The 24263-nt window shown below is 45.2% G+C and overlaps 1 protein-coding gene across 1 annotated transcript in view; it reads left to right on the forward strand.

Annotated features, from left to right (window-relative positions):
- The first annotated feature begins 13921 nt into the window (after positions 1–13921).
- The window catches only part of ME3 (malic enzyme 3), a 113414-nt gene continuing 103072 nt past the window's right edge, over positions 13922–24263 (forward strand). The window contains exon 1 of the mRNA XM_061457986.1: positions 13922–14296. Coding sequence (XP_061313970.1) covers positions 14108–14296 — 189 coding nt within the window. The 5' untranslated portion in view covers positions 13922–14107. The remainder of the gene's footprint in view (positions 14297–24263) is intronic.

Here is a 24263-nt window from a genome sequence, read left to right on the forward strand (position 1 = left end):
TTGCTGATGTAGCCCAGCTGCGCAGCCCAGCTAACCCTGTTGGCTTTCTTTACTGGTCCCTCCTGTTGAGCTAATTATGAGACCAAGGGCCAATTCCACCCCAGGTAAGTATAATTCACAGTTCCTCCTCCCACCTGCCTTATCTGTTTTAATCCCTGCTGCAGTGCAGATGTAATGTGCTGTTAATATTAGATGCTCGACATGGCTGCAGATCTGCAGTGAGTGACTCCCAATGTTTCATTAATGAGATCTGTTGCATTAATTCAGGATGATTATACACACCACCAGATCTTTATTATTATCTACTTTTTGTTATTATCTCACATCATAAAGCTGCATTTAGCTACAGAAAAGATTTTTAGTGAAATAATTGCTTCTACGATCCAAATTTCCCACAGTATGAAAACCAAAAAAGCCATCTTGAAGTAGGACAGGGAAACAGTGATGGGTTCAAGTGATTATCTGAATTAATGAACAGAAATCTGGGGGTTTAACACATATCAAAATGTCACCAGGGTGTTTGATGCCAAATGCCTCAGTTTCTCTTTGAAAATAAGCCCATCTCCTTGTGCTCTGAATCCCAATTGACTGATATTTTCAAAGCACTTTGTGCTGCTCAGATGAAAGACTTCTCTAAATCAAAGTCTTATTACATGCGAAGTTCATGTCTGGAGTAAGCTTTTAAAAGAAACCATCTGAAAAGCCGGAGGAAGAGTGGAAATGCTGATGCAGCCATTAGTTGCTTCACATCAGAGTGTGGGCAGAGGGTCTCCTTTTATGTTGTTTATTTCAAACAAACAACTCTGGGAATCTCCCGTGGAAATGAAGCGCACAAACCAAAGCCTCTTCATGAGTATTTTTGGTTTATCTCCCCATGAATCTCAAATTCATCATGTGGAGGGAATGTAGAGCACATTTTTCTCCCCCCATAGATGCTCACTTTCCCACAAAGGATAAAACCCATTTTCTTGCTCAGTTTGTCAGCTTGTTCGCCCAAGGGTAACAAAACAACCCCAAAGCAGGAACACCCCGTCCCTGAACCCTGCCGAAAACTAGCTAAATAAATAAGAGACAAAGAGGGATGACTCGGAGGGTTCCCAGGCAGACCTGCTGTATTTAACATCATGGATACAGTGACCACCGACACATGAGCCCCAGAGCTCCTAATTCCTGAGGTATTGCTCAGCAGTGAGTAATGAACCCAAGCTCAGTGACTCACACAGTCTCCCAAATGCAGCTGAGCGTGTGTCAATGAGCATCCAGGTTCTAGGAAATGTGAGTGGGATGGGAAGGTCTCTTGGATCTGCCTGTATTGGAATGGGGGAGAAGCCTGGCATGCTGTCAGGGTACTAAGCATTTTAGTTACAGCTGTTGGTACACTGAACTTCACACCAGAGGTTCCCAGCACATTCAGTACTCCAAAGGAATTTTGCTGCTGTGTTTTGTATTCCAGCTCTCACGTAGACCTCCCTCTTAATTCAGATTAATGCTTCAGCTACCAGGATTTCACTGACAGAGACACAGCCTCTCAGCAGGAGTCAGCTGAAACCCTTCTCTCGCTGCAGGAAAATCTTTGCTCCATGAACTGAAGTATATTACCCAGTGAATACCGACGTGGATGCGCAGTGCAGGAGGCAGCTAGCTTCAGTGAAAGGAACATAATCACTGCTGTAAATCAGTTTCTAAATTGTACTAAATCTGGCCCACAAACCAGGCTGGTCACAACTGGTCTCTGAGGATTAATACTAATCAGTTTTGCCTGTTTAAGTATTAGACAGCAGCTCAAAGATATGCCGCCTGCTTCAGGATGCTTTTTGGGCGACATGGTTTAGTGTGAGGTGTCCCTGACCATGATAAGGGGTTGGAACTGGATGATCTTAAGGTCCTTTCCAACACAAACCATTCTGTGATTATATGATTCTATGAGAGGAGTCAGGCACTTCCCAGCTGGTGATTCACAGCCCCTTAAACTCTTGGTTTAGGATAGGAGAATCATAGAATCATAGAATAGTTAGGGTTGGAAAGGACCTTAAGATCATCCAGTTCCAACCCCCCTGCCGTGGGCAGGGACACCTTACGCTAAATCATATCACCCAAGGCCTCGTCCAGCCTGGCCTTGAACACTGCCAGGGATGGAGCATTCACAACCTCCCTGGGCAACCCATTCCAGTGCCTCACCATCCTAACAGGAAAGAATTTCCTCCTTATATCCAATCTAAACTTCCCCTGTTTAAGTTTGAACCCATCACCCCTTGTCCTATCACTACAGTCCCTCATGAAGAGTCCCTCCCCGGCATCCCTATAGGCCCCCTTCAGATACTGGAAGGCTGCTAGGAGGTCTCCACGCAGCCTTCTCTTCTCCAGGCTGAACAGACCCAACTTCCTCAGCCTGTCTTCATAGGGAAGGTGCTCCAGTCCCCTGATCATCCTCGTGGCCTCCTCTGGACTTGCTCCAACAGTTCCATGTCCTTTTTATGTTGAGGACACCAGAACTGCACACAATGCTCCAGGTGAGGTCTCACAAGAGCAGAGTAGAGGGGCAGGATGACCTCCTTCGACCTGCTGGTCACGCTTCTTTTGATGCAGCCCAGGATACGGTTGGCTTTCTGGGCTGCAAGCACACACTGAAGCCGGCCCCTGTTCATTTTCTCATCAACCAACACCCCCAAGTCCTTCTCTGCAGGGCTGCTCTGAATCTCTTCTCTGCCCAACCTGTAGCTGTGCCTGGGATTGCTCCGACCCAGCTGTAGGACCTTGCACTTGGCATGGTTAAACTTCATGAGGTTGGCATCAGCCCACCTTACAAGTGTGTCGAGGTCCCTCTGGATGGCATTCCTTCCTTCCCACCACACAGCTTGGTGTCATCGGCAAACTTGCTGAGGGCGCACTCAATCCCACTGTCCATGTCAGCGACAAAGATGTCCCAACACCGATCCCTGAGGGACACCACTCGTTACTGGTCTCCAGCCGGACATTGAGCCATTGACCACAACTCTCTGTGTGCATCCATCCAGCCAGTTCTTTATCCACCGAGTGGTCCATCCATCAAATTGATGTCGCTCCAATTTAGAGACAAGGATGTCGTGTGGGACAGTGTCGAACGCTTTACACAAGTCCAGGTAGAGAAAGTGCCCTCTGGAGACATCTTTCTGTTTGCTCAAGATTCGACTCTGTTCACCTATCTTAGACCATTCTCAGTGGGTTAACACTTAATGTCTTTGGACCATTTTCTATGTTTTGGGGCTTTCTTTGTTTATTTCCTTCTGATACACAAAGTTTTATTACACCACACTGACAGTGTGACACTTGAGCAAGTGATAATCTGTCTTGTGATAAAGAGACACTATCGCTGCCCTCTGTTTTGTTCTGGTGGTTCGGGGTTGAGGATTTATTCCACTGCCGTTTGGTTGCTGACTGTGCCGAACCCTTAGCTATTCTGCTAATCGTATGTCAAAGGAGGAGGGTACATAAGAGTTGTCCATGACCATGCTGACATCCACAGCTCCATTTCAGTGACATATTCAGTACTACATAAATGGAACAAATACTCCATCCACATACTACTGTGAGATGCGGGATCTATCTTGTGGGAACATTTTGATCATAGAAGGTCTTCAGATGATGTATAATGTTCAATGTATAATTGAACTTGGCATGTCCCTACTTTTCTCCCCTCCTATTCTTTCCATTGCTGGCTGGAGGGGTGTTGGGATGCAGATACAGAGTTTTAAATCAATTTTGATATGAGTTTCAGACATGAAGTGATTTCGATACCAAGCTGCTTTCTATGATTCCTCATTTGGGAATGGCTCACTGCAATCTTTGTTGCTGGCATATTTCTGTGTACAGTGATGAATTGCTTCCACTCAGCCCTGGAGAATGAGCTTAGTCATGAGGACCGTACATGCCAGTAGCTGGTAATGGAGTTGGTCTGGGCTCCCTAGGGATGGACTTTGGCTTGCTGTACCTTTCCCTCCTATACTAGAAGTAACACAAATTACTTCATCGTTTAAGATTCATAATGGCATAAATTAGGCATTTTGCACAGTTCACCATTACAATGACCTATGTTTTCCTCATATCCTAGATGGCAATTCATAAAGCATTAACTCACATGTGGCCTTTTCCATGGATTAAAAAGGCTTTTGGAAGCCTCTTGGACATCTGCATGGACCCAAAAACCTATACAGATATGCTAGCAGCCTTTACACATCACAGCTACAAGCAGGGACAGTCCTTATTTTGCCTACTAATCCATTCATCCCCTTTGCAGTGTCAGAATTCCCCACTGTGACCTGAAGAATGCCTATTTGCAAAGGAAACCACCAACCCAAACTGATTGCTGTGTGGTTCAGTGTCAGGATTGCTGCTTTCTCTCTCCTTGAAACCCCTCTCTCTGACACATGGATTTGGTAGCCTGTGCTGCAGTCGTTCACAGCACCAGCAGAGCCAGCTGCTTTGCCAGAGGAGAGTTTCTCAGAGCAGAGTCAGCAGAAGCAATGATATGCCCAGTCCCCAGCAGCCTCAGTGCAATGTCTGGCTTCAGATGGAGCTCGTCAGGCCAGGGTGTTTAATGATGGGCACAATCCGGATTACAAAATGGGCACACTGATTAAAATCCCTCTCTCCAGTTGGCTGGTGCAGGCAGACTCCATGAGCTAAAGGATATTGCCAAAACTGTTACATCTCCTCAGCAGAGTGGATGACAGAGATTTCTCAGCACACTCTTCAGATGAACTGCCTTTTGGAAGTGCAAGCTTTCCTGCACTTCTATCAAACAGCCTTTTAAAAGTGTTAATTTCCTCTTTTCTGGTTTTCTTGTCTCTGTAATAACTATGGATAATAGTTATTATATGTAATAATAACAAGTAATAATTATGTCTCATAATAATATGGATTTATAACTACAAGCACTCAGTAAAAATGCTGGTGTTGGGAGTCATGTGATCAGGCCAGCAATATAGGTCTGCTCAACTTCTGCTAATGTAAATAAGAGGGAATACTGATGGCAGAGAAAGCCATGATGATTTATATTAGTCAAAAATATAGGCCCATTGATTTCCAAAATCATAGAATCACAGAACAGCTTGGGTTGGAAGGGACCTTAAAGATCATCCAGTTCCAAACCCACTGCCATTCGCAGGGACACGAGCGTTTGCCCTGCTTTCTCTTCAGAGGCATAGGAGACTCAAAGGCTCCGAAACTCAGATCCAAAGGCTTTTTGGAAGATTATCCTGGAGGTTCTAGAATTGATTGAAGACTTGATGAACAGATCTTTGCAGACCTTTGCATTGCCAAGAAAGAGCATTTAATGAGAAAACCAGCCAATGTTCCTGCTTCACTTGGGTAAACAGCAGGCTCTTATGCTACATAATTTAAGAAGCCTGTCATTTTGTTTTGTCTTCTACCATTGCATAGGGCTCTGCAGAACAGTTACTCTGGCTTTACACACAGGGTTCTAAATGGCAGCTCTGCTCCAAAGATGAGTGTGTGCCAGCGTCTGAGTACATCTGTACCTTTCAAGCTGCTTCTCACTTCCAGTTGTTTGCTCTCCTGTATCTCCTCAGTACATCTCCGAAGAGCTCTGCTGTGAGGAGCTGGATGCACAGCAAAGGTCAGTGCTCTGTGAACAGGTTACCACTTGGAAACTCTGTGCCAGTGCTCTCCCTTTGCCACAGGGCTTAAAGGAAGCATGTTTTGGGATACAGCACTTATAGATGATATTACTGGGTGTCTGGTTGCAATTTCACTTGACAGCTACTGATTGTTAATCGCAGACCTCATAGCAGCCTTCCAGTGTCTGAAAGGGGGCTATAGGGATGCTGGGGACAGACTCTTCATCAGGGACTGCAGTGACAGGAGAAGGGGTAATGGGTTAAATCTTAAACAGGGGAAGTTTAGATTGGATATAAGGAAGAAGTTCTTTACTGTGAGGGTGGTGAGGCACTGGAATGGGTTGCCCAGGGAAGTTGTGAATGCTCCATCCCTGGCAGTGTTCAAGGCCAGGCTGGACAGAGCCTTGGGTGGCATGGTTTAGTGTGAGGTGTCCCTGCCCATGGCAGGGGGTTGGAACTGGATGATCTTAAGGTCCTTTCCAACCCTAACTATTCTATGATTCTATAACTATAGGGAGGCCAGCTGAGTTAAAGTGGGTTTCTAAAAGGGCCTTGCCCCATATACCAGTTTCTCTAAGAGCCTGAGAAATCTTCAGCTGATGAGTTCTTCAAGTCCTTACTCTTCCTACAGTTCCTACTGGAGAATTGCACACTGAGGAAAATATCCTTTGGGATAGGGATGAGTGTAAAGGGTAATAAATAAATATAGCACTTGGAAAAAGCTCCACCTAAGATTCAAAAGGCTTGCCTTTTAGGGATGCATGAAGGGATGACAACTGCCTGGTTGTAGAGAGAAAGGTGAACAAATGCTTTGCATGCAGGCATGCAGGTTTCCTTACGGTATTTTGCCTTTCCTAATATCCAGGCATTTTCATAATGTTCACTTATGTACAACCTGGCATTATTTTCTCATTTTGCAATATTAAAAATGGCTATTTTTAAACCTCACCTATTCATATGTGTAAGCAAAACATTTAAAAATCAATTGTCAAAGAAGCCAATGAATACAACACTGATGACGTGTAAGTTATCATCTCTCATTAGAAGCTTCTCACACTGTTTTGTCCTTTCATCATACAGACTTGTACTGCCCTAGAATCATAGAATCATAGAGTAGTTAGGGTTGGAAAAGACCCTAAGATCATCCAGTTCCAACCCTCTGCCATAGGCAGGGACACCTCACACTAAACCATGTCACCCAAGGCTCTGTCCAGCCTGGCCTTGATTTCTGCCAGGGATGGAGCATTCACAACTTCCCTGGGCAACCCATTCGAGTGCCTTCACAGTAAAGAACTTCAAGACTTAGGAATGTCAGAACATGACCTGAAAGAGTTCGAATCATAGAATTGTAGAGTGGTTTGGGTTGGAAAGGGATCTTCAAAAGCCATCTAGTGCAATCCCCTTGCCATGGGCAAGGACATCTTCAACTAGATCAGGTTGCCCTGAGCTCTGTCCAGTCTGACCTTGAATGTTTCCAGGGATGGAGCATCTATCACCTCTCCAGACAACCCATGCAAGTGCAATACCACCCTCACAGTAAAGAACTTCTTCCTTATATCTAGTCTGCAATTATTGAACTGATAAAACCAACTGCTAATTGCAAGTTTGCACAATGGAAAAAGATTGGTCAGAAAATGTTACACTTACTTTTGTGGCAGCAAGTCATTATTTAAACCTCCTTTGACGAAATTCTGGCATGATACATATTTTATTGCTTAAAAGCTAGAGATGACTGTTAAAGCTTTGGTTACCATTAAGTGTTAAACTTCCACATCAGCTGTGCATTTACACGTTAATGGTCTAGTGGAAGGTGTCCCTGCCCATGGCAGGGGGTTGGAACTGGATGAGCTTTAAGGTCCCTTCCAACTCAAACCAGTCTATGATTCTGTGATTCTCATTTCCATGCCATGACAAACGAGCTATTCAGAAACAGGTTAACCCAGCCACCTATATGCTTACCCTTGTCAGGCTGAAAGTAATGTAGTGTGCTAGCGAAGCCAATTGTAAAACTATGCCACCTCCTACAGGAGGAAGCTCAAAGCCTTTGTCTATGCAAAAAAAAAAAACAACCCAGTTTTACAATAAATCAATATTATATGCTTGTGTATCACTATAAATTGATTGTGTTTAGTAGCAGTTAAGCTGTTACATAGTGCATTAGCTTTGCTGTTCTGCCCATTGCTTTTTAAGAATGTGGACACACAGGATCATGCATGTGAAGTACAAGGTTAATTTACTGCTAGGACATCTGTAGTAAGACGGGAGGAAAACAGAAAAAGACCCAACATTTCTATTAGAGAGGACAGGAGAATTTATTGACTGAAGTGTGTTTATCTCCATGCTCATTTTTCATTTGAAGAGGTGAAAGTATAAACCATCATCATTATAGTTTCCAACTACCCAACACCAGGGAAGAGGTCCAGAGGTCTAATGAAAGCCTTGACAGCACAACTGCAGATGGCTTTTGTCTGAATGACAGCAAAGTCTCTCACTGCTGAAGAGTAACATCATGAGAACATATGTCAAGGAGTAAACTGTGACCAAGGGAGCCTAGTGATGGATGACAAAGTAAGCAGGGACTGACAGCCACAACGTATGGATACTGTTCCCAGCTCCATCACTGTCTGAGTATGTGACCATGAACAAGAATCCTCTGCATGTCCCTCCATCTGTAAAGTGTATGAGAAAATACTAAGTTAGCACAGTGGCATTAATTATGCCTATATTAAAAAAACACAAAAGACTTTGAACTTTGCTACATGGGACAGGCTCCAGTAATAAAGGTTTTTAAGACCAGAGAGGATTGTTATCCTGTTGCAGGAATCTGCTCTTTTATGGTGGAGTGCAATCATCTGTGGTGCTTTGTCTGTAACCTCAGGGCTTGTATTTGTAAGAGGTGAACAGAAGGGTTCTGGGACTGCTGCATCTGGAGCAGGCTTTCATGAATCCTTGTGGATTAAACATGAAGTATGTAATTGCTTGCAGTTGGGAAAGGCTGGCATGATGATCCCTGTGCTGCCTTTAAATCCCATGGTCCGACCCAGCCTGATACCCTGCATATCCCATATAAACTGAGCTCATAACTTCTAGCTGAGCTAATGCGTACATTTATCTATAATGTCTGTATTTTGCTGTATATACATTACTCTACAGATACTCTCTCTCCACATATGTATGCATAAATATACATTCTACATAGCAATATGACCAAGAAGAGCAGTCCAAATGCTGCAGTAGATGAAAATGTTGTATCACATTCTGCATGGGAACCTTACCACAGGTACTCTTCTATAGCACTTAGATTTTCTTGCCACTGTTGTACAGAGGGGGCCCCATCACAACTCACAGCCCCTGTCGTGCTAAGGCTTCTTCTGTTGTGATGAACTCCAATTAGCAGCCTGCAAAAATTGATAGGATATAGTCTGCAAAATCTAATAAACCAGGAGACACGCTGCACAATGCCAAGAATTCTCAAGGTATGGGGTTTGAAACCCACTCCAATGTGAGTTTATAACTGCAGCAAGATTCATTTCCTGAGCAGAAGGATAATGCCAGAGAAGAACAGACGCTGTAAGGTCCCCCTTTATATGTCAGAGATTCATTCTCTCGTAAATTTAAAGAGTATTTTGTTGGCATTCTGTTAGATGCCAAACTGTTAAATGCAAGGCCACAGCACAAAGAGGCTTCTAAATTACTGGAGGAATAAATTAGCTCTTATAACATCTTTTGAAACTTCAATTGCATTCTGTAGCAAACCACAAATCCCCATGTGTATATAGAATCCTGCTCCACAAACCATTGTTTCCTTCCTGCTGCTGAAAAATAGCTTAAATAAAATCCTAAGAGCTGAATGCTGAATATAAGTGTGCATTTCATCGCTTTCATGGCTTTTCTGTAACACTCCTTCTAGTTTTTTTATCAAGAATTCAGCCATTGCTTCCATCAAATTTGCATTCCAGAGGCTTGCGTATTAGACAAAGTACATTCATGTGTGTCTGACAGCAAGCCCTCTGCATCTTGGAGATAAAGAACCTAAATCAGATTCAGGCTTTATTCTGCGGTGCCAGGTACGTTAGAACCACAGCATTGGTAATCCATTTCTCACAAAGTAGCACAAGATCAGTTTGATGGCTGCTGTCAGCCAACAGGAGGTAGAAGAGGCGAAGCCCTCTGTCAGGGCACTATCCGGTGTCTGCACAACAGTAGGGAGACAGTTCATGGCTGCAGAGAAAACCTGATTTGTACTTGTATAAATACACAATACATACCTGCTCCCAGCAGCATATAGGCTAGAGTTTTAAAATGAAGGAAATAAAGTGTATCAAAGAGTGCATATGGTAACAATAAAGTCAAAAGCATATATCTATATTTTTATATATATTCCTATGGCAGTGTGTGCATGAGCCAAAAATGCTCAGAATTCTGTAGGCTTGTTAAAAGTAACCCTTTTTATGATCCTGTCCTGTATCCTCAGCAGTCAATAGTGGGAGATCTTATACACAGCCATTTCTGCAGGCCATTTAGGAATGAGATACCACAGATACGCTCCTTTTCTTGCACTTTTTCCCAGTCGCTTGTAGAACAGGTGTGCAGGAATTCCCACCTCTGCTATTTGACTTGTTGTGCAGCCCCAGGCAAGTGATGTCATTTCCCTGCCTATTCATGTCCCTCTTGCACATACAGACCCTAAACTTCTGAGGGGGTACTGTACTACGTCCCTGACATATTTCCAACCATTCCTGAAATCAAGATAAGAATTCTATCAGTTCAAGGGCCAGGAACAAGCACTGGAACAGGTTGCCCAGGGGGGCTGTGGAGTCTCCTACATTGGAGATATTCAAGGCCCACCTGGACAAGTTCCTGTGTGATGTACTCTAGGTTACCCTGTTCTTGCAGGGGAGTTGGACTGGATGATCTTTTGAGGTCCCTTCCAACCCTTGGGATTCTGGGATTCTGTGAAAGGAAAACAGACTTCCAACAGTCCACACACAGCTTTATGGCTCTGTCATGACCCTCAGTCCAGCACTGATGGGGAGAAGACAGACGACCACAGTCAAGATCTATATGGCAACTCTCTCCAGGGATATAGTGGAAGCTGTGCCCAGGCAGAGGCTGAACCAACGATTTGGGGAGTCTTCTCGATTTCAGATCACTGCTTTGGGAGCACGTTGTCTGACAAGCTCCAGAGACCCTTTCAGTTTTCTCAAAGATAAATCAGATTAGATATAAGGAACAAATTCTTCCCTGTGAGGGCGCTGAGGTGCTGGCACAGGGTGCCCAGAGAAGCTGTAGCTGCCCCATCCCTGGCAGTGTTCAGGGCCAGGTTGGATGGGGCTTGGAGCAAGCTGCTCCAGTGGAAAGTGTCCCTGTGCATGGCAGGGGGTTGGAACTGGATGAGCTTTATGGTCTCTTCCAACCCAAACCATTTTGTGATTCTATGATATTATTCTATGAAATTATACTGAAGCTGAGTTCTGTCCTTCTCTTAGAGCATTTTCAACATGAAATTACAGGCTGCTTTTTCCAAGGAGATGCACACAGTATTTTACAAAACAGGCAAAGCGAACTGATTTATCCTGAGTTTTGTTAGTTGTGGATTTTTCTACTTGTCGTGGTTTAAACCCAGTCAGGTAATTCGTTCGCTCACTTCCCCCCCTTTCTTGCCCTCCCCCTGCTCTCGGAGGGACGGAGAGCAGAATCAAAAGAATGCAACTCCCACGGGTTGAGACAAGAACAGTTTAGTAACTAAGGTATAACACAGATCACTACTGCTACCACCAATGATAATAATGATAAAGGAAATAACAAGGGAAGAGAATACAACACCTCAGCACCAGCCGACCGATAACTCGCCCCCCTCAGCCCGACCAAGTACCGACCGATACCTCCTCCAACCCTACAGTCTCCCAGCCCTTCCAGCTAACTCCCAGTTACCTCCTGGGCATGGTATGGAATGCTGTGGTATGGAATACCTCTTTGGTCAGTTTGGGTCAGGTGTCCTGTCTCTGCTTCCTCCTGGCTTCCCCTCCTCCCTGGCAGAGCATGAGGCTCACAAAGTCCTTGGCCAAACCAAAACATCGCTATCAGTTCTGCTCCCAGGCCGAAAGTCAAAACACTGCACTGCACCAGCTACCAAGAAGGGGAAAAATGACTGCTACTGCTGAACCCAGGACACTACTAAAAGGCACTGGATGGTGGAATTAGGTCCCATGGGTAGGATGAGCTTGTCTAGATTTTCCAAGGCACAGTAAATGCATTTGCTCTGAGCCTCAAGGTGGACATCTATTGCTGTGAGAGCCAGTGCTACTGCCTGAGACACTTCTCAGCTGTGCAAAGAAACCTCGCTTTGCAGGCTCTCAGCTTGCCACTTCTTCCTCTGTCTCATAAATCTCCTCAAACAACTTAATGGTGCATCTTCACAAAGCAGTCAGGGAAGTTTCTCCTCCTTTTTATCTCTGCTCTCTAGGAGTGGGTCAAGAACCTGGATATTTAGTGTTATGGACTCTCCTACAAAGAGCAGTGTCAGACGTCCTGTTTGCTACACACATGGCCACAACCACCACAGATCCTCACAAGATCCAAGTCTCAAGATTTTTCCAACTTACAGCTATGTAAAAAAGCAGTAATAGTGGCAAATACCTTCTTGTGTTCTGCATGCAGTAACAATCTCCTTGATTATAATGCCAGTGATCTCCTCTGTCTGGTTCTCTCCAGTAGTGTGTCTACATTTTTGGCCACTTTCTGTTTTTTGAAAGGAAAGAGGGTAAAAAACCAAAAACCAGACAAACAACACCACTCTCAGAATGTATCTGACTAGGCCACAGGGGTGTTTTTTCCCCTATGGTCCTAGCAGATATTAAGTAGCCCTCATATATGAGGTTTGAATATAATCACTGTCAGACAACAGAGGCGTAAATACCCTAGACACAGTGAGGGCAATGCATGAAGCCGTACACTGGTTAGGGAGAAATCATAAGGTCATAGAATTGAACTGAAAACTTCTATTCTATTTATTGTATCCTATGTATTCTAGTCTATGTATTCTATTATTTCTACTCCACTCTACTCTACTCTACTCTACTCTACTCTATGGGGTGCCTATAAAATGCCAGGCAAGAAAGGACAATCATATCCATCTCTGCAGTCCATTCTTTTCTGCATGGGCCATATAATTTATCCCCCAAAATATTAAAGCATATTAAAAAATACATCTGTGGACAGCAACAGAAATGGCAGGAGAAGCTGGATAGCATTGTCCACCCAAAGCAGACGTGAGTTTCAAAGTGGGTCTCAAGTGTGGGAGCACAGTGTTGATATGAAGATGGAACTGAACCATTCTTTTGCAGGGTAAAAGCCATGGGTTTAATAAGAGAATGGTAGCAGTGATCTTAAGGTCCTTTCCAACCCTAACTATTCTATGATTCTATTCAAGGCCAGGTTGGACAGAGCCTTGGGTGACATGGTTTAGTGTGAGGTGTCCCTGCGCATGGCAGGGGGTTTGGAACTGGATGATCTTAAGGTCCTTTCCAACCCTAACTATTCTATGATTCTATGATGGTGCCACCGTTTTAAAGAATGAAAGAGGTCATTTCTTTGAAAAAATGGATACAGGGACCTGCCTTCTTCAGTGAATAGAATATATAGATTATAATATATAAAATATATATGTAACATACATAATATATACTATATATAGTATATAGATAATATACACAGTGTACAGCATCTTCCATCAGGCTCCTTTGGCCAGGCTCCAAGGAGACTTTAAAGCAGCCTTCTGGGACCTAAAGGGGCTACAGGAAACCTGGAGAGGGGCTTTGGACAAGGGCCTGTAGGGACAGGACAAGGGGAATGGCTTTAACCTGCCAGAGGGGAGACTGAGATGAGCTCTTAGGCAGAAGCTCTTCCCTGTGAGGGTGCTGAGGCGCTGGCACAGGGTGCCCAGAGAAGCTGTGGCTGCCCCATCCCTGGCAGTGTTCAAGGCCAGGTTGGACACAGGGGCTTGGAGCAACCTGCTCTAGTGGAAGGTGTCCCTGCCCGTGGCAGGGGTTGGAACTGGATGAGCTTTTAGGTCCCTTCCAACCCAGACCACGCTGTGACCCTGTACCGTGTACACACATTTCATGTGCTGGGGACCGGGCGGGGCGAGGGCCTCCCTCAGGCCCCGCGATGCCGGCAGGCAAAGCCCCGGCCGGGCAGACCCCGCTGCCCCTGTGTCCCCTATGGGCCCACTGTCCCCGGGCAGGCGGGGCCGGACGGACCTACCCTGCCCTCCCCTCCCCTCAGCCGCCGCCTGAGCCTTAACAGGTAACGGCGGAGGCGCCGCGGGGTCGAGCCGGGATCTGCTTCCGAGGTTTCCTTTCGCTTCGGCGGGGACCGCCGCGCCGTGAGGGGCCTGGCCGGGCACACCTGGGCTGGGATCGGCCGGGCCCGCCCCGCCGGGCTCCGCTCCCGCCGTCTCCGCCTTCAGGCGCAGCAGCCCCGGCAGGACGATGGTGCCGGTGTGCGGCGGGGCTGGCGGCCGCCTGCTGCGGATGGCGGGGGTGGGCCGGAGCCCGCTTCTCCTCAGCGTGGCCCGGGGCTGGAGCTGCCGGGCCGGGGAGGACGCGGCCGCCCGCGGCAAGGCCGTGTCCGTGAGGAAGCGAGGGTACGACATCACCAGGAACCCGCACCTCAACAAGGTCGGTGCCGAGGGGGGTTGCTTGGGAAAGGGGCTTGTTGGGGCGGGTGGAAGGTGCTTGGTGTGATGGGCCGCAGGTATCCTGCGGTGGAAGCGTTGTGGCAGCGGTGCCTGTGCCCATCCCCGGTGCGCAGCCCGCAGGTAGGGGTGAATGCGGTGGGCAGTGGTGGTGGGTTGGTCTGAGCAGAGCGTGGGGTGAGTGTTAGAGGTTCAGCACCAGTGGCCTCCTTTGGAGCTGGTTGGTCGGCATCCCTCTGTCTGTGGCTGCTGCCGTGGGGGCACTGGGAGAGCCCGTGTAGGACCTGCAGCCATTTGCGTGGGACCGTGAAAAAACAGGGAGGAGAAAGCGTGGATTCTCCTAAACCCCAAAACCTGGGGCATTTTGGTGTATGTTGTATTGCACATTGCAGGCTACGAGCTGGCTGTTTAGACCTTGGTGTGGCTGTCCTTGGTTTAACTCCTCCTGTCATAGCAGAACCAAAGCAGGCTGAAGAAGCGTTTGTTCCCAATGCTGCAGAAATGTCAATGTCATTTAAAAACAAACAAAAAGCAGCAAGTTTTAGAAGGGTTTTGAACCATTTACAAAGAGACCCTGACACTTCAGGCTAGGGACGACTAGGGCTCTCCACTTCCCAGCAGGAGAAAGGTTAATTGCCGTTTATCCAATAGGTCACTTTTTCCATCAGTAGATATCACACGTATGTTAGTGAGCAGCGCATGGTTGATTTTAAGATCTTAATTTGTATGATGAATTGTATGAATTGATAATTGTAACTAAACTCATTCTTTCTGTCTATCTATCTATCTAAAGAGACCTGGACCCCTCTCCCTGGGCCACTGCTGCAGTTGACCAACAAAAGCAAGAGGGCTTTGCTAGCATGTAGGGGACAATAATGAACTTGGAATCATGACGTGCTACTTATTCTACACAAACAGTTACCATCCTTCATGTAGCTGGATGAGCATCTTAGCCCAGAAAAGGAACACATATAATTTTATGTATTTTTGATAAATAGCCCTGCACTACTCTTCCATCCCTTTCCATAATTTGTAAGGGAAAAATAACCTAGATGCAAATTTTGGGATGAGATATGTCAGATTCAAGATTATTGGGTTGCAGTTTCTTGTATTCATGTTGCTGAAAATCACTAAAAATACCCTAATTACTTTAAAAATAAGTGTTAAACATGATATTCATAGCTGATGGGGCTGCTCCATCCATGGCAGTGTTCAAGGCCAGGTTGGACGGGGCTTGGAGCCTGGTCTATGGAAGGTGTCGCTGCCTGTGGCAGAGGGTTGGAACTGGATGATCTTAAGGTCCTTTCCAACCCAAACCATTCTGTGATTCTATTCAGCATCTGCTTGGTATGTACTTACGTGGCTCCTGGACTGGAGACTCTTTGGATGACAGCTTTCACTTTGTGTAGCAAGCTGCATACAGGGCTGCATCTCCTGATACCATCTCAGCATCCGTAGAGGTGAACCCCTACAGACCATGCAATGGCACAGGGTGTTGCTGAGCATGTAACAACTCTGTAGGCAGTCTGTGTTGAATTGTTATACAGTGCATGTCTGTGAGACTGAAGAGGATTTGCCAACAGTCTCATAAGCAACAATGTTCATCAGCATTAAGTGGTTTTAATGGCTTTTTCTTCTCTTGGGTGTTCAATCATAGTTACAAAGAGTGACACAGCTGATGTTTCTAGTAGTCTTACATGTATCAATTTGAACTGAAAAATTAATACTTGGATCTTTGCTCAGTGTAATTCAATAATAACGCAAACCCAGTTGAATCTCTCATGTGTTTTAAATTGATCTGGCTACCACGGAAGTAGATTTTCAATGTCCAATTTGATGATTTTCAGAACTGAGGGTTTTCTAAAGTTTTTTCCCCTTCCAGTAGAATAAATTAGTTTTAAGTCTAAATGGATTTCTGTCCATGTGGAGAGAAGGGAAGAAATCTGTTTCTGTTAGAGGTAAAACGTATTCTAGTGTGCCGTGTTTAACTGGCCGTGAAAAATCTCCCAGCTAGTCTTGCCTGGGTGTTTACTGTGTATGTTATGTTCCTCTGTCAGTATGGATCTTACAGTCAGTGATAAAGGCATCTACAGCACGTCCAAGTGAGGACAGAAACAGCTATCATCTCTTGGTAAGAGATAAGGACTGGCTATTTATGCACCTAGGGGAGTAGTAAATGCTCAGGCCCTCTTTCCAACCTCCTGTAAATGGGCTTCTATTTCTCTGTTGCTTTTAGCAGTTCATTGTAGTACCTAAAGACTTCACTGTGTTCAACAGAAATGAGATGTTTCAGACAGTTCATATGTCAGCATATGATTGATACTCCTTTGGTCTTCTGTGCTGCAGTGGTTTAAGTCACTATTGGGGATCCCAGTAGGTTTTCAGCTGTTGTACTCTCATCACATAGCAATTACTGTTTACTCCCTTGGTAGCTAAATGTGGTCCTGGGGTCATTGCTGTTTTTCTGCAGTGGGTCCTACTGTAAGTTTTCATCTGGTTGAAGGCAGAGGATATTTCTCACATCTCTCCAAGAACCTCTGAAAGAAGTGAGGCTTTGGGCAGCAAGTGTTTTGCTGCTTTATTCAGTGCCCTGGCTGTTTTATAGCTTGTGGGTGAAGTTTAAAGTATCAATCTAAAGCTATGAAGTGTGTGCTATTTATTCAATGAAGGACAGCTATTCAATGCTGTCCTTCCAGCAGAACCACAGGCAGAGTCACTGTCTGAGGTTATTGATCCAAGGCTTTGCTTGCTTTCTAACTTGAAGATACTTTGAAGAAGCAGGCTCTGAAATCAATGCTGCTAGGTCCTCTATAATATCCTAAGTATGAATAAAAGTAGGCTGTCCTCTGAGAAGCTCTTCTGTTTTCCAGATCTGCCTGAGCAGAAAGAAAGAAATGAAAAGCTGGTGATGGATGTATGATATTTGCAGTTATTTCTCTTCTCTGGTCATTGTTTACTATGTGAAGTTGGCCGGGTTTTCTGATTTGAATTCCTAAATGTTGATCAAGGGTGTCAACACTGCATAAAGCATGGATTATAAATGAGATTTTGCTAATCAGAATGATTTGGGTCGGAAAGGACTTCAAGATCATCTAGTTCCCATCACCCTACCACGGACATGGACATCTCCCACTAGACCAGGTGCCAACCATATCCTGGGCTGCATCAAAAGGAGCATGACCAGCAGGTCAAAGGAGGTGGTCCTGCCCCTCTGCTCTCGTGAGGCCCCACTTGGAGTATTGTGTGCAGTTCTGGTGTCCTCAACATAAAAAGGACATGGAACTGTTGGAACAAGTCCAGAGGAGGCCACGAGGATGGTCAGGGGCTGGAGCACCTCCAGTATGAAGACAAGAGGTGCTGAGAATGCTGAGGCTGTTCAGCCTGGAGACAAGAGCTGTGTGGAGATCTCAGAGCAGATTCCAGTATCTGAAAAGGGCCTGTAAGAATGCCAAAGAGGCGACATGATGTAGAGTGAGGTATCCTTGACCATGGCAGGGGGTTGGAACTATATGATCTTAAAATCCTTTCCAACCTGAACCATTCTGTGATTCTTTGGTGACTGAGGCTCTGTCTAGCCTGGCCTTGAACACTGCCAGGGATGGAGCATTCACAGCTTCCCTGGGCAACCCATTCCAGTGCCTCACCACCCTAACAGGAAAGAATTTCTTCCATGTAGCTAATCTAAATCTCCCTTGCTTAAGTTTAAACCCATCACCCTTTGTCCTATTGATGCAGTTCCTGATGAAGAGTCCCTCTCCAGCATCTAGTCCTTAAATTATTTGTCCAATCTATGTGTTGTGTCCTCTCTGTGTTTTAGCAATCACACATTGAGCTGGGCAATTCCTAGTTTGGTCACACACCTAATAGGGATTCAAAAATCTTGTCCAAAATTGACTGTGATTTAGTTCGTGACACGAATTGCAGTGTTCAGTTGGAAGGCTGACGATGCTTCAGGCTTTTTGTTGGAAGTCCTATTTTTGGGATAAATCATGCCTCCTTGGAGATGTGCTGTCACAAACAGATGCAGAGCTGGAGGTTGCAATTTGTTGTCATAGAATCATAGAGCAGTTATGTAGCAGGATATTGCTGTATTTGAAGGGTTGAGATAACATGCTGAATTGTTCTGCAAGGTGCAGTACAGGGATCAGAATTTGGGGTCTTCAGTGTACATCTGGATAATACTCTGTGCTCTGTATGTCTGTGCCTGCTCTCCCTTGCTTTCTATGGGATATGTCATAATGAACTGCAAAGAAACCCACCACAGAAACCCCCAAGAAACCCAAAATTACCAGTCTGGAACTGCGAAGAGCCTTTAAAGAATTGTTACAAGGTTTGGAATGTGCTGCTTTACACACGATTGAAATGCAGAAAGTTTGTTTGTCCTTTAGCTTTGCAGGGATCAGAATTGCTCTAACTGAGGTTTCTTTGCACTGTGTCAGTAATTTACCACTGCAGCTCAGAATGATACCATTGCACACAGCTATCCTGGGTAACTGTGATGAAATAGAACTAAAATTAGCTGCCTTTGTGAACCTATTGCATTTAAAATCAGTAAAGAGCACCGGAACAGTGTGTCTGAGTGACAGCTGGCAAGATCAAATCAAGGCAGTATTCTGTTTTCAGGTTAGTAAATCTCTCTAAATCCATATTCTTACAGCTGGAGTTTGGGGTTGGCCAGCTTTAGGTCTGGATAGACAGAAGACTGCTGAGGTAAGCAGAGGGCTTGAAGTGGCTATGTGACTCCCAGCTTTTAACTTACAATCTGTTTATGTTTTGCAAAGTAGGAGTATGAGGTGGGCTGAGTTCGGAGGTTCCCCTCTTATTTTTCAGGAGCCCATTTCAGCAAGTCTTAGTGTACAAGTTCACTTAAAAAGGTTATAAATAAACTCCCCTGAGGGTTTTTGCATACACTAAAGCCACACATGGGTACGAAAGTCCCCAGACTGTAAATGCTGAAGGGATGGGAGTGTGCAGGGAAAGAGTATCCTATTTACCCACCTTATTTATTCATCCTAAGTTCTATGGCTGCTGCTGGAGACAGGATGCTCGTGTAGGTGAACTGACCTGACAGGACTCTTGAGTTTCTAGGGGTATCAAACAAGACACTTCTATGGGCAAACCCTGCAGCCCATGGGCCACTGTAGGCCCAAGCCAAGCCACAACTTGAGACAGAAGGCAAGCTCCTTATCAAACCATGCTCTAACTGTACAGGAGTTGAAATGGGGCCCTGTGCAGTGTGATGTGCATTCAGTGATGTCCAGAGCAGGGAGGTGGTTTTCGTGTTTTCACTTGTTCTTTATTTTGTCAGTCAAGCCTATGGGTATCATCATGGACTTCAGTGGAAGCAAACTCTGAGGAGATGAGCTTTGGCTGAGTATTTTGGGGGATAGTATTCTGGACATACAGTTGCTCAGTTAGATTTGGTTTTGCCTTCATCCTGGCATGTGGAGTTTCACTTCTGTTTGGTCAAGCATATCTTTTTATGAGTCCAAGGTATCTTTTGGCAATGGCATTTCCAAATGTTTTGGTACCAAACAACTTGTTATGATGTGGTCCCTTTTCTTCCCCAGCTTGGATTCCAGTTCTTCTCGCTTGTAGTCAAACGAGGAGGCTGTCTGCCTTCCTGTTTGTCTGCATCATCTCTTGCCAACACTGTCACAGTCTACCTTTCAGGATACCACTGTTTCTTTGTGTGTAAAGCTCTTATGGAAAAGCTTGGGAGTGCAGAGGAATCATGGAGTGGTTGGGTTGGAAGAGACCTTAAAGCTTACCCAGTTCCAACCCCCTGCCATGGGCAGGGACACCTTCCACTAGAGCAGGTTGCTCCAAGCCCCTGTGTCCAACCTGGCCTTGAACGCTGCCAGGGGTGGGGCAGCCACAGCTTCTCTGGGCACCCTGTGTCAGCGCCTCAGCACCCTCACAGGGAAGAGCTTCTGCCTAAGAGCTCATCTCAGTCTCCCCTCTGGCAGGTTAAAGCCATTCCCCTTGTCCTGTCCCTACAGGCCCTTGTCCAAAGCCTCTCTCCAGGTTTCCTGTAGCCCCTTTAGGCACTGGAGCTGCTCTCAGGTCTCCCCTTAAGGAGCCTTCTCTTCTCCAGGCTGAACCAGCCCAGTTCTCTCAGCCTGGCTCCAGGGCAGAGCTGCTCCAGCCCTTGCAGCATCTCCATGGCCTCCTCTGGATTGGAAGGGAGTCTGTTGGTGTCAGAGGGAGAGGGTGCTGATGCAGACCCTGTCTCTGTGCTGTAATAACCCCATAGTATATTGGTCCTTGTAGATGCACTGAGAGGTCTTGGAAGTATCTGTTGAGCAGCTTTTAGAAGTGCTGAGTTTATACTTGCAGTCACTCTGAGATACTATAAAAATAAATAGTGTTTGGACCAAAATACTTGTTTCTGTTGCCTGAGCAGTTTATGTTGTAACAATACCTTTAAAATTGCCCGTGAGTTGTGGAAATTCATCAGTTTGGCAGCTGCCTCTGTTGCTTTCTTTTTATCATGCCCTTTCTTTTAGAGGAGTCTTAATCCTTACACCAGGCATGTTTTGGTAGGGCAGAGCTAAGATTGAATGTAGCTTTTGTTTCATAGAGTAGACGAAGTTGTTTTTGGCATTTGAATTGCACTTAAGTAACATAAATTGTTTGATAAACAGCATGAAATCTGATATTGCTGTGGTTAGAATGGAGCTAGGGCTGAATGTGACAGCTTGTTCAGCATTCTTATTCATTGCATGTAGTGTGGCAAACAACTAGTTGATTACTTTGGAAGCACTGTAGATGACAGTGGGAATAGTGACCATGTTACATGTGGGGCTGGTCCCAGTTTTCACTCCACTGACCTCAGCAGGCTTCAAGCCTTGCCCCACATAAGTATTGTGACATATGTCATTGATTTTAGAGACTAGTGCTGTAGTTGAGATGAGTCTGCTGCTGCTCAGAATTAGTGATGGGTTAACTGAAGCTGCTAAAAGGCAGTGCTAATTCACAAAATGAAGAGCAATAGCTTGTTGCTCAGTTTTGTTATCAAGTGGATTTGCTGTACTGTAAAGTACCTACTAGGGATGGGTCTGGCAGCTTTGTAATGTTATGTGGCAGAGTTCCACCCCTGCATTTGTGGTTTTGGTGTCAGATCTGGCACTTGGTAAACAAAACTGGTCTTAGAGCAAATTCTGTTTGAGCTGACTTTGGATAAAGAGAATGTAAACTGAGTTCCTCTTTAGCATCTATAGCCGCCAGCTCCAGGAGAAGACTTGAGCTACTCTTACTGGCATTCCTTAAGAGCTGACAAAGGAAAGGTAGGGACTGATGAACACTCTATTGCTGCCCCTTGCTGAAGGGAAGAGTTGTGACTGGTTATGATGTTTAGGCTCCTCCAAGGCTTTAGGATCATTTTCTTTCTCTGTGTTGCTGTAAGTGATGCAGATTTACCCTCCTGCCCCATAACTTGCCTGGCTGATGGGAGGTACTGGGCAAACATCTGCTTTTGCCAGCTCTCTTGTGGTATCTGTGTTCTAATTATTCCTCTGTTCAAAGAGTACCACTGCTGGTGCATGCCCCTGTGCAGACAGCATCCAGGCTCTTCTAGCACCGAGCCATGCAGTTAGGCCCTGGAATCTGATTTTGGAGCTGCCATTGCACATTCCTGCAGCAGCTGAACACTGGATGCTGTCCTGCATGGGAGAAGCCTTGCCTGTATCCATCTCTGAGTAAATGCCGTGCAGGAGATTGTCCTGCTTTGTTGTTGGTTGGTTTTTAGCAACAGATCGGGAAGCTAAGAAGCAAATGGTTATTTTAATTATCCTTGGGCTTCTGGATCCAAAAATATTCTTATGCTGGCAAAGCCTAGGAGACAAGTCAGACTGAAAACACAAAGGTTTTCCTTTATATCTTCCTTTTCCTGTGACTGTCACTTATTTTTTCTCTCTTTTCCTCCCTGCTACCAAACCTTGAGCAGCCTATTATAGCTTTTACCCAAATAAAATTCTTATGGGACAGACTTGAGCTTCAGTGCTGTTGTGAGCAGGTCAGACAGGCCTCGATGCTTGGGGGAGAATAAACACTGTGCTGTAATTCCCTCTTTCAATGGAAGGCTTAGCACAACAGCAAACTTGACTACTTTCAGCTTCTAATGAGCTCCGGTAGAGATGCTGAGTGTGGTTTTGATTTTTAAGCTCCTCTTTGAAGCCCAGGGGTGACACTTGCTATCTGGCTCCCCAAACAACGTGACATTTTGATAAACGACTTCTGCATTGTCAGCCTAATACAATATCTTCCTTTTAAAAATGTTTTAAATGGCAGAGCTTTTTATAGTTCTGCAGCTGCCAAACACAAAACTCAGACATAAACTGAACAGACTGACAAAGAAAATAACACCGGCACAGACGTTTGCTGCATATCAACATTATCTGCTTAACTTCACTTTGCAGCTCTGTTGCACATAGATCCTTCTTCAACACACAGAACGATGGAACTGAAACAGATTTTCAGTGTATTTCTGTATTGTATATAAAAAAGATCAGCTCCACATCTTAGGGGATTGTTTTTTTCTGTGTCTAACTTCTAAAGTGATGTGTGTTTTGTAGTACGTCCATATGGATTAGCTCTGTTCAGCATCATAAAACATGTAGTTAAGGCTTGACTGTGTTTCTCAACATAGGAAGGAATTAGTTATTTCAAACCCAGCAGTGCTGTGTTCTCCTGCACAAGACATCTTGAACTTTAACTCTTTGGCTTGGCCCATGGATTTGTCACTTTGCCTAGTGGTTAAATTTATGATGGAAACCATTAAACTCTGTTTAATCTTCATCTGAAGGGCTTGATGTTAAAGCTGCAGGTAATTTTAGCTGTGATTAGCTGCAAATGAGAGAATGGATTATACATGCCAAATCCTGTCATTTTTGGAAATGTTCAGGTTATTAAGAGTTTGTCAAGATGGTCTAAGCATGTAAAGCAGAGCAGGGGCTGGAGGGAGAGAAATGTGTTTTATTAGGCCAGGGGAAATAGAAGTAAACCCAGGGACTTTAATGTTCACAGCCCTTCTTCTTGCAACTCAATGTTTTTATATCCCCAACTAGATCAGTTGGTCCAAGCAACAAAAACCCACCCAAAGCGCAAACCTTTCCCCGTTAGCCATTGCCCACCTCACAGGGAATTAGATGCCTTCATGTTGCCATTTGTGTTTGTAGCTAATTGCTGGGATAAAACAACTGTGCCCATAAATCAGATCTTTTTATTAAAATTATTGGAGAGACAAGGCCCTTTTCTCCCCTAGTACTGCATCAAGGATTCTAGATCTAGCAATCCTAGAATCATAGAATAGTTAGGGTTGGAAAGGACCTTAAGATCATCAAGTTCCAGCCCCCCTGCCGTGGGCAGGGACACTTCCCACTAAACCATGTCACCCAAATGACAATAACATGAGCCAAGTAATAAATAGTACTTGCTGAAGTGCTGAGTCTGTGGAATAATGGGAACAAAGGTCCTTTCCAACCCTGACCGTTCTATGATTCGATGATTCTATGGTTACTGCATTAGTACTAAACTTGGTAATTTAGCAGCTCAGATGGTTTCTGGGTGAGACACAGTTTGCACAAGAGGATTAGGCTGAGAAAGCTGGGCCTGTTCAGCCTGGAGAAGAGAAGGCTGCATGGAGACCTCATAGCAGCCTTACAGTGTCTTACAGGATGCTGGGGAGGGACTCTTCATTAGGGACTGTAGTGATGGGACAAGGGGTAACAGGTTCAAACCTAAACAGGGGAAGTCCAGGTTAGATATAAGGAAGTTCTTTACTGTGAGGGTGGTGAGGCACTGGAATGGGTTGCCCAGGGAAGTTGTGAATGCTCCACCCCTGGCAGTGTTCAAGGCCAGGTTGAACAGAGCCTTGGGTGACATGGTTTAGTGTGAGGCATCCCTGCCCATGGCAGGGGGTTGGAACTGGGTGGTCTTCAGGTCTTTTC

Source organism: Pezoporus flaviventris, unplaced genomic scaffold (genome assembly GCF_033815535.1).
Source record: "Pezoporus flaviventris isolate CSIRO_AGI_PZ_B2104156 unplaced genomic scaffold, CSIRO_AGI_Pfla_v1 ptg000025l, whole genome shotgun sequence".
NCBI classification, from domain to species: Eukaryota; Metazoa; Chordata; class Aves; order Psittaciformes; family Psittacidae; genus Pezoporus; species Pezoporus flaviventris.